Here is a 9,564-nt window from a genome sequence, read left to right as displayed (position 1 = left end):
TAAGAAGTGGGCGTTTACTACTGCAGTGATGTCAGAGTGTGGGTGGAGCTGGGCTGTCAGTCAGCTTTTTACATTCGTTTTATGCTGTTTGTTTCTGGGTGTGTTTCCGTTTCGGTTTCAGTGTTGGAGCAGAAGCCAGACCAAGCAGGTATATTGCTGTTCTTTCTGCCATCAAAAGGCTATCTCTTGATCATTTGGTGAGTTCAGAATTATAAATGTTTTCAGTAGTGACTTTAACCTGATGTGCTTCTGTTAAAAGGTGTGTTTTTTGTAAGTCTTCTGGATGTTAAAAGGAAAGCGCAAGCAATACTTAGTGGTGTATTCTTTGAGGGTTCTATTTGAATTAATGGTTGCTACGATGTTCACTGTATGTTTTAAAAAGGTGAACTTTAGTTCATAAGATAAGCATTGTTTTTCTTTTAAAAATAATTTTCCATTTCTGCTGTACCACACCTGTAGAGTGGGCCGTATGCTCCCCATACCACAATCAATTAAAAGTTGTGGGTCAGGTGAACTGCATGCTACACTTTGGGGTCTCGAAACCCTGGGACATAACAAATTGGGGGCTCGTCCGGGATAACAGTCTATCTATTGGATTGGCTTAGTGAACTTAAAGACAGCGAGGGGTGAGCATATTGTGGTTGCTTTACATGTGTGATATTATAGTTTAAGTGGGGAGTGTGGTGTGGACAATGTCTCTTTCAGAGGCTATGAAGTGTCTGGGGGTGGAGACGGTCACATGCAGTACCTTACGGACCGAGACTAAAAGCAGACTGTTAGATTTGGGAAAAACATTGCAGTTAACATTACCTGACAAAATGTAAAAATATGAAAAATATGAGGTATTTATGGCGGTGGGTTAATATTTAAAGTTGCCTGAAATACAGTCTGACTCATTAGAAATGGCAAAGATCCACTTGCAGATTAAGCAACTTGAACATGAAAAAGAATTAAAGCAGCCTGAATATGCAATGAGAGAAAAAGAAAGAGAAAGGCAGATACGGGGGAAAGGGAAAGGAGAGAGAAGAAAGAAACAAAGAAAGAATAGCCCTAGCAGAACATAAAGAAAGTGATAGAGAGGAAAGGGAAAAAGAGAGAGAGTTTGAACATCAGAAAATGGCTATGAAACATAATAGTCAGTTACAATCTGCAGACGTAAAGGAAAACGTACAGTTGGAGGATAGTGATGAGGATAGTGCGAAAGAGCGTCATAGTCGAAGGCTTGGTGGGGATCCATTTAAATATGTCCAAGCATTGCCAAGGTTTGATGAGAAGGATATAGAAGCATTTTTCATTTCATTTGAGAAGGTAGCTAAACAAATGATATGGCCACAGGATCTGTGGGTATTACTGATTCAAACAAAGCTGATAGGTCAGGCGAGTGAAGTGTTTGCATCATTACCGGAGGAGGAATCTGGGATGTATGAGAAGGTGTAAAAATCCATCTTAGGTGCATATGAACTAGTGCCTGAAGCCTACAGACAAAGGTTTAGAAACTTAAGGAAAGAACCTGATCAAATATGCATGGAGTTTGAAAGGTTCAAACAGAATAATTTTGATAGGTGGATAAGGGCTTTGAAAATAGACCAAAGGCATGAAGTTCTCAGAGAAATTATCCCTTTGAAGGAATTTAAAATTCAATTCCTGTTGTAGTGAGAACTCATGTGGAGGAGCAGAGGGTTAAAACTGCGAGGTTGGCATCAGACATGGCAGATGGTTATGAATTAGTTCATAAATCGAAGCTTGTTTTCCGACATCAGTTTCAGCCTGTGAGGGATAGAAACTGGGGAAATGAGAAATATGCAAGTGGTAAGAGTAAAGGTGATCTGATGGGGGGGGGGGGGTAATAAGGACAGAGTACCTCAGATTAAAAAATAAATCCAGGAGTGTGGAAGAGACATGAAACTTTTAAATGTTTTCACTGTCATAAACTAGGCCTTGTAAAGTCACAGTGTTGGTGGTTGAAGAAAAGCACTGGGAATTCTGATGTGGTAAAACAGGATAAGAAAGTGGTAAAGGAAAGCCAAGTGAAGCGAAGGTGGTGCAACAGATTGTACAGCCTGATCAAGAGGCGATTAATCAGAAGATGCCAGATCTCTTTCAAGAATTTACTTGTGTGGGTAAAGTTTACTCATGTGAATCTGGAGGAGTAGGTAAAGAAGTCACACTTTTAAGAGATACGGGATCTAGTCAATCTTTAATGGTAAGATATGAGGAATTATGTAGTTTGGGAAGAATGTTGCCCGAAAAGGTGGTAATATGGAGAATTCAGAGTGAGAGGAGTAGTGTTCAATTATATAAGGCTAGGATGGAAAGTCCAGTGAAGAGTGGTGAAGTGGTAGTAGGAGTAATAGAGAAACTATCTTGTCCAGGAATACAGTTTATATTTTGTAATGAAACAGCTGGATCGCAGGTGGGAGTGAAGCCCACTGTGGTTAATAAGCCAGTGGAAAATCAGACAATTGAATCTTGAAGGACGAATATCCTGGGAGTTGTCCGGATTCTGTATCAGCAAGGTCGCAAAGTCACAGGTTAAGACAAGAGGAGAAATCAAAGAGTGAAGACGAAGTTGAAGTGCAATTATCAGAAACGATTGATCAGATGGTTGAAGAATAGCAAGAACAGTTGGAGGATGATGCGGATATTTTTAGTTCAGGAAAAGTGGCGGAGTTACAACAGAAAGATGTAGAAATAAAACGGATGTATCAGAAAGCATACATTGAAGAAAACTTTGCGTGTATAGCAGAGTGTTATTACCGTAAAAGTAATGCCTTGATGAGCAAATGGAGGCCTTTACAGACGCAGGCGTTAGAAAAGTGGGCAGAAGTTCATCAAGTAGTATTGCCTTTAGGTTAAAGAAAAGAGGTGTTGCGAGTTACACATGAAGTACCCGTGGGGGGTTATTTGGGAATAAGGAAAACACAGCTAAAATCCAGAATTTTTTTTATTGGCCTGGACTACATAAAGATGTAGCTAAATTTTGTCAATCGTGTCACACATGTGAAGTGATAGGGAAACCTCAAGCAGTGATAAAACCAGCGCCCTTAATACCCATTCCAGCATTTGAGGAACCTTTTACAAGGGTCCTAATTGATTGTGCAGGACCTCTTCCTAAAACAAAAAGTGTGAATCAATATCTTTTGACTATAATGGATGTGAATATTAGGTATCCAGAGGTCATTCCAGTACATAATATTACAACTAAAATGTTTGTCCAGGGGTTACTTCAATTCTTTACCAGATATGGACTACCCACAGAAATACCATCGGATTAAGGATCAAATTGTACCTCCAAGTTATTCAAAGAAGTTATGGATAGCATTAAAATAAAACAATTTAAATCAACCAGAATCTACCACCAGAATCGCTGGGAGCTTTAGAAAAGTGGCATCAGATATTAAAGACAATGTTGAGTACTTATTGTCACGATTATCCAGAGGATTGGGATAAAGGAATTCCATTCGTATTGTTTGCAATTACGAATGCACCTAATGAGTCAACCAAATGTAATCCTTTTGAACTAATTTTTGGTCATGAAGTAGGAGGACCACTTAAATTGTTTAAGGAAAAATTGGTGAGTGAGAAATCGGAACTTACATTATTGGATTACGTGTCAAACTTTAGGGAGCGTTAAGTCGAGCAGGTGAATTGGCCAATAATATTTAAAAGTTGCACAAAATGTGATAAAACTGATAGCGGACAAGAAATCCAAAGTTCGTAGTTTTGTCATGGAGATAACGTTTTAGTATTGTTACCAGTAATAGGTGAACATTTAAAAGCAAGGTTTTGTGGACCTCAAATTAAAAGATTATCAGATTAAAAGTAAATTAAGTGAGGTGAATTATTTGGTAAAAACACCAGATAGAAGGATGACTCACCGAGCTTGTCATGTGTCATGTGAATATTCTTAACAGGTACTTTGAAAGGGAAGGAGAGAAAAAGGAAGTTTTAGTGATTCTAACTCGAAGTGACGATCCAAATCCAGCTGACTGAATTTGAAATAACTCAAATTAAATTAGAATATGAATATGTTCTTAAAAATTGGGATAAATTGTTGAGTTACCTTCCAGACGCAAAACGGACTGACCTGAAAGAGGTATTGATATCGCATGGGCATGGTGGTGGAGATAAATTGGGAAGTACTACAATGGCTATACATGATGTAGATATGGGAAATGCTGTTCCAATCAAACAACATCCGTATAGACTGAACCCTTTACAATTGGCACAGTTTAACAAAGAGATTGAGAGTATTCTCAAAAATGGCATATTTGAAGTGGGTTGCAGCCAAAGGAGTGATGGTGCAAAACCAGATAGTACCCAATGGTTGCGTGTGGCCTACAGAAATGTTAATGAAGTTAGAAGAACGGACTCTTATCCTAGCCCACGTTTGGAGGATTGCATTGAGAAAGTGGGACAATCAGCTTTTATTTCTAAACTGGATTTACTTAAAGGTTACTGGCAGGTACCTTTATTTGAAAGGGCGAAGGAGATTTCAGCTTTTGGGACTCCAGATGGTAAATACCAATTCAAAATTATGCCATTGGCATGAAAAACGCCCCAGCGACTAATCAACCGTTAACTAACAAAGTGGTTTCAGGATTACCCAATTGTGTGGTGTACATCGACGATCTGGTAATTTTCAGCCAGGCATGGAAAGAATATTTAAAACATCTGATGGAGTTATTCGATCGACTTCAGGAGGCGGGTTTGGTGGTAAACCTAGCCAAAAGTGAATTTGGAAAAGCCCCACTTTTCTTGGCCTTACAATCGGACAGGGTCGAATGGTTACACGGGATGTGAAAACAACAGTTATTGAGGAGTTTCTGATACTCTCAAGACGAAGGGAAATCATACGATTTCTTGGCATGTGTGGATTTGAGCGAACATTTGTGCAAACGTTTTGTCGCGTGATTGCTCCACTGATGGACCTACTGAAGAAACGTCGAAAATTTCAGTGGACAGCGGAGTTTCAACGTGCATTTGACTGCCTGAAATCTGTGATTACCAATGCTCCTGTATTGGAAAATTACAAGGGAATCTGTGATCAGATTGAACTAAAGTATCTGACTTTAAAGAGAAATGCCGCAGCGGAGAGAAATGGATATTTCGTGCATAGATGGTCTTGTTCAAAGAGACTGTCAATCAGTTGGAGGAAGATGAACAAATATGGACTATGTTATTGCACCTATTTGCCTGTGTTGTTGTCTTTCGAGACAAAAAAGTATATTTACTGCATGCAATTCTTAAAGGATAGTGAATAGGTTAAAAATTAAACCATCTTTAAGTTGATGGTTTCTATTTTTTTTCTTGGGGGGGGGGGGGGGGGGAGAGATGTCATGTGAGAGTACATTTAAGAAATGGGTGATTATAAATCGGTGTGTATATAAATATCTGTAGTGAGAGCACCTTTAAGAAATGGATGTTTGCTACTGCAGTGATGTCAGAGTGTGGGTGGAGCTGGGCTGTCTGTCAGCTTTTTCATTTTGTTTCAGGCTGTTTGCTACAGGGTGTGTTTTACTTTGGTTTTCAGTGTTGTAGCAGAAGCCAGACCAAGCAGGTGTGCTGCTGTTCTCTCTGCCATCAAAAGACTATCTCTTGATCATTTGGTGAATTCAGAATTATAAATGTTTTCAGGAGTGACTTTAACCTGATGTGCTTCTGTTAAAAGGTGTTTCTTTTGTAAGTCGTCTGGATGTTAAAAGGAGAGCGTAAGCATTAATTAGTGGTGTATTCTTTGGGGGTTTTATTTGAATTAATGGTTGCTAAGATATTCACTGTATGTTTTAAAAAGTTTAACTTGAGTTCATAAAACAAACTTTGTTTTGCTTTAAAAAATACTTTTCCATTTCTGTTATACCACACCTGTAGAGTGGGCCGCGTGCTCCCCATACCACAATCTATTAAAAGTTGTGGGTCAGGTGGACTCCATGATACACTTTGGGGTTCTCTAAACCCTGGCCCATAACAGACCGCTTACATGTGGTTGGAAGCAGGTGGTGGGTTCAAATACCGTGCCACAGAACCCTGGGGAGTATCAGGGAGAGACATGGTAAAATAGTGAGGAGGGGAAGGGTTAGAGTCACCTCCCACCCGAGCAAGTCCTCAAGAATAACATCAGTAACCATATAAGGAAGGAAAGAAATATAACATTATGGCAACAAAGACGCAAGGTGGAGGCAGAAGGTAGCACGACTATTAACAGGTGAGGAAGGGGGACGACCGATAGAAGAGGTGCGTGTAATCCTGTATATAAGAAACATCATACTCTGTAAACATTACGTGCTTTATATGTGAAATTGTCAAACTGCTAAAATTGGAATGCGAATAAAAATATTTTTAAAAAATACCATTCCACTATGCGACATTGCAATCACTCTCTTTCGGTCGACGACAATTACTATGGGAGGTATTTTGTCTGCGGTTAAGAAATGGCACCTCGCGCAGCACGATGGTGCAGTGTGTTAGCCCTGTCACCACTCGGCCCTGACTTCCCAGATTCGATCCCGGCACTGGGCCACTGTCTGTGTGGGGCTTGCACAATCTCCCCGTGTTTTCATGGGTTTCGCTCCCACAACCCAAAAGATGTGCAGGCCAGGTGGATTGACGCTTAATTGCCCCTTAATTAGAAAAAATGAATTGGGAACTCTAAATCTAAAAAACCAAATGGCATCTGCGAATGCGGCCAACGACAATAATTTAGGCAGTATTCCATTGGTAGAAATTTCTGCTCATCAGGTGCATGGTGGTCGACAAGCTCTCTGAAGTGTTGGAATCAAGGTCCAGATTATCTTTTTTCTCACACATCATTTATTTGTCGAAGGCTTGTCAGATCCTTACGGTCAGAACCTACACAATGAGTAGGGCAAGGAGGCAGGCACTTGCCACCCACTGCTGGAAAGGGGATCCTTACACATTCGGCTTGTCGGCACGAATCTGTACCACACCAGCTTCCAGCGCATTGGGCCAAATTAGCTTCCTCGTCCATCGTCCTGGTTTCGTACTTGATTGCGGAGTTACTGCAGGTTCCCAATGCATCATAAGACCTCTTTGGCCTAGTCTTTGGGAACGATGAATCATTAAAGGGTACTAATTATGTCATGTTGACATTCTAATCAAAGAAAACATTGATTGAAAAGCATGCATTTCGAAGAAACAGCTGTCATGTTTTTCTTCTGAAACGATTTCATTTACCCGTCATATGATGTTGCAAATATGTTTCTCACGTCAAATAATCATGCAGTAGTCATTGAATGTATCTCCCAATTGAGGAACGTGCGGAAGGGAAGTCACACCTTTGTGCGGTATTTTAGCCTGGAATTAGACAAACACCGCCAGCCCTTCTCTGGATTTGTCTAGTCCCCTCAATTCCGTTTTAGTTTCTCTGCTGAACTGATTCCAACTCAACCTTGAATAATGTTTGAGAAGGAAACAAAAAGTGAAACGATTGTTGAAACGCACAATTCTGTAATTTCACTACAATGCTAAATGACCAGGAATATCAACAACAACGGACCTGCCGTCGACCTATTGTTCCTATCTGTGTGATAAATATCGAAATTATTTCGTCACCCTCCATCTTATTGTTACTGTTCAGCGTTTGGCGGTGATTGAGAATCAGATCAGCAAGCAAGCTGATATGTTTGAAACAGTTAAAATATTTTAATGAACCCATTATCAAAGTTATTTTAAGTTTATTCAAATTGTGCTGATCGGTAAATATATTGAATCTACAACAGATCAGTGCATTTGTTTTGGATTCCAATTGGCGGGAGATTGGTTGGGATGTCCATCCAATGCAAATTGCATCACTCGGTTAAAGAGAGGTCCCTTCAACTGCTCAGACGCTGTGCCTCACTGAAGTTGTTTTCGAAACTCAGTTTAACGAGCGGCTTTAGATTTTAACAGAATGGTGGTTACATTCGTTGTGTTTCGGCTGCAAAGCACCTCTTGGAGAATATGTCCTCTGTTGCGCAGTGTCTTGTAAACTGATTTCCAATGGTCAATGTGTTTGGCGTTCCTGACTACTGTGCGAGCCTGGGCCTTCCCACCGTAGCCACACATTTACGTAGACCGCGAGATCGCTTTCAATATTAGAGAGCAATAGAGTCTAACCAAGTGGCCCGATAGCTCATCGTGCCTGTGCAGGCCATCAAGCACCTGTCTATTCTCATCCCATTTTTCAGCACTTGGTCCTTAGCCTCGTGAGCTATGACATTTAAGTGCACTTTTAAATGCTTCTTCAATGTTGTGAGTGCCCACGCTTCTACTACCCTTTCAGGAAGTGGCTCTCAGATTCCCACCCCCTCTGTGTGGAATCGTTTTCCTAAAATACCCATTACATTTCCTGGCCTTCACCTTAAATCTCTGCCGCATTGTTATTGAACAGGCTACAAAGGGAAATGTTCCTTCTTTTCTACGGATCTGTGTCCTTCATAATTTTCTTCATCTCAATCAGGGCCCTCGCTCAGCCTTCCATGCTCTAAAGAGAACAACCCCAGCCTAATCATTTGCTCTTCATAGCTTAAATACTCCAGCCCAGGCAACACCCCAGTGAATCACTTCTGTACACTCTCCAGTGCAAACATATCCTTCCCTAGATGGTGAACAGGACTTTACACAGTACTCTAACTGTGGCCTAATCAACCTTATATAAATCCCATGATACCCTCCATGCTCTTATTCTCTATGCCTCGGCTATTAAAGACAAGTGTCGCATATGCCTTCTTAATCACCTTAGCTACCTGTCCTGCTGCCTCCACTGAGCTAGGACATGCACTCCAATGCCCCCATTTGTCCTTGCGTCCTACCGTCCATTGTGTATGCTCTTGAATTGATAGTCCAGCCAAAATGCATAACGTCACACTTTTAAGTGTCACATTCCATTTGTCACTATCCCGCTCTTCCGAACAGCACTTCCGTATCTCCCTGGTTATTGAATGTTAACACAAATACTCACGATACTCTTTGAAGCGTGGTGCAGAGTTTTATCAGTTGACAGAAGGGAGCACCAGATCGGAAACGATTTCTCTGCAGATCCAGTTCTATTAACGAGTGATTGACGCCGAGAGCTGAGGCTAGTGTCTCGGCACAGTTGTCTGTCAGTGCGTTTATGTTCAGTCTACATAGGATATAATATAGATATATGCACTGGCGTTAAAAAATGATGGAGAACAAGACCTTTCGTAGACATTCGACATATGAAAACGCCCTCTATTAGAGAGTGCGCAATCATCAATAATATCGAATCATATTACGCTGCAGCAGTGTATCTTACACTTCACATGACATTTGCAAAGCCTTGATGGTCTACACAGCTGATGCAGATGGTGAATTCATTCGACCAGCAAACGTTATTTTGTAACGTATTGCATGAAGACCAAGAATACGTTTTAGGAATAAAAACAAGAATATTTAAAATCAGCAATTACAACAGGGGAAGAAGCAACTCCAAATCCATGGAGAGTGGGTTCAAATAACTTGGATATTTCGAAAAGTAAGATGAAAGTCCGGACGGACATAACATAATTATTAGTAGAGGTGCAGTGGCAGGTCCATAGTGGT

General features: G+C 40.6%; 1 protein-coding gene across 1 annotated transcript in view; it reads right to left on the bottom strand.

Moving 5' to 3' along the window:
- Positions 1–6,267: 6,267 nt before the first annotated feature.
- The window catches only part of LOC140410292 (NACHT, LRR and PYD domains-containing protein 3-like), a 32,333-nt gene continuing 29,036 nt past the window's right edge, over positions 6,268–9,564 (bottom strand). Inside the window, exons 8-9 of the mRNA XM_072498270.1 lie at positions 8,960–9,121; positions 6,268–7,408 (exon numbers count right to left, since the gene is read on the bottom strand). Of these exons, the coding sequence (XP_072354371.1) occupies positions 7,321–7,408; positions 8,960–9,121 (250 nt within the window). The 3' untranslated portion in view covers positions 6,268–7,320. The remainder of the gene's footprint in view (positions 7,409–8,959; positions 9,122–9,564) is intronic.

This window comes from Scyliorhinus torazame, chromosome 4 (genome assembly GCF_047496885.1).
Source record: "Scyliorhinus torazame isolate Kashiwa2021f chromosome 4, sScyTor2.1, whole genome shotgun sequence".
Classification (NCBI taxonomy): Eukaryota; Metazoa; Chordata; class Chondrichthyes; order Carcharhiniformes; family Scyliorhinidae; genus Scyliorhinus; species Scyliorhinus torazame.
This window is presented reverse-complemented; position numbering and strand designations above follow the sequence as displayed.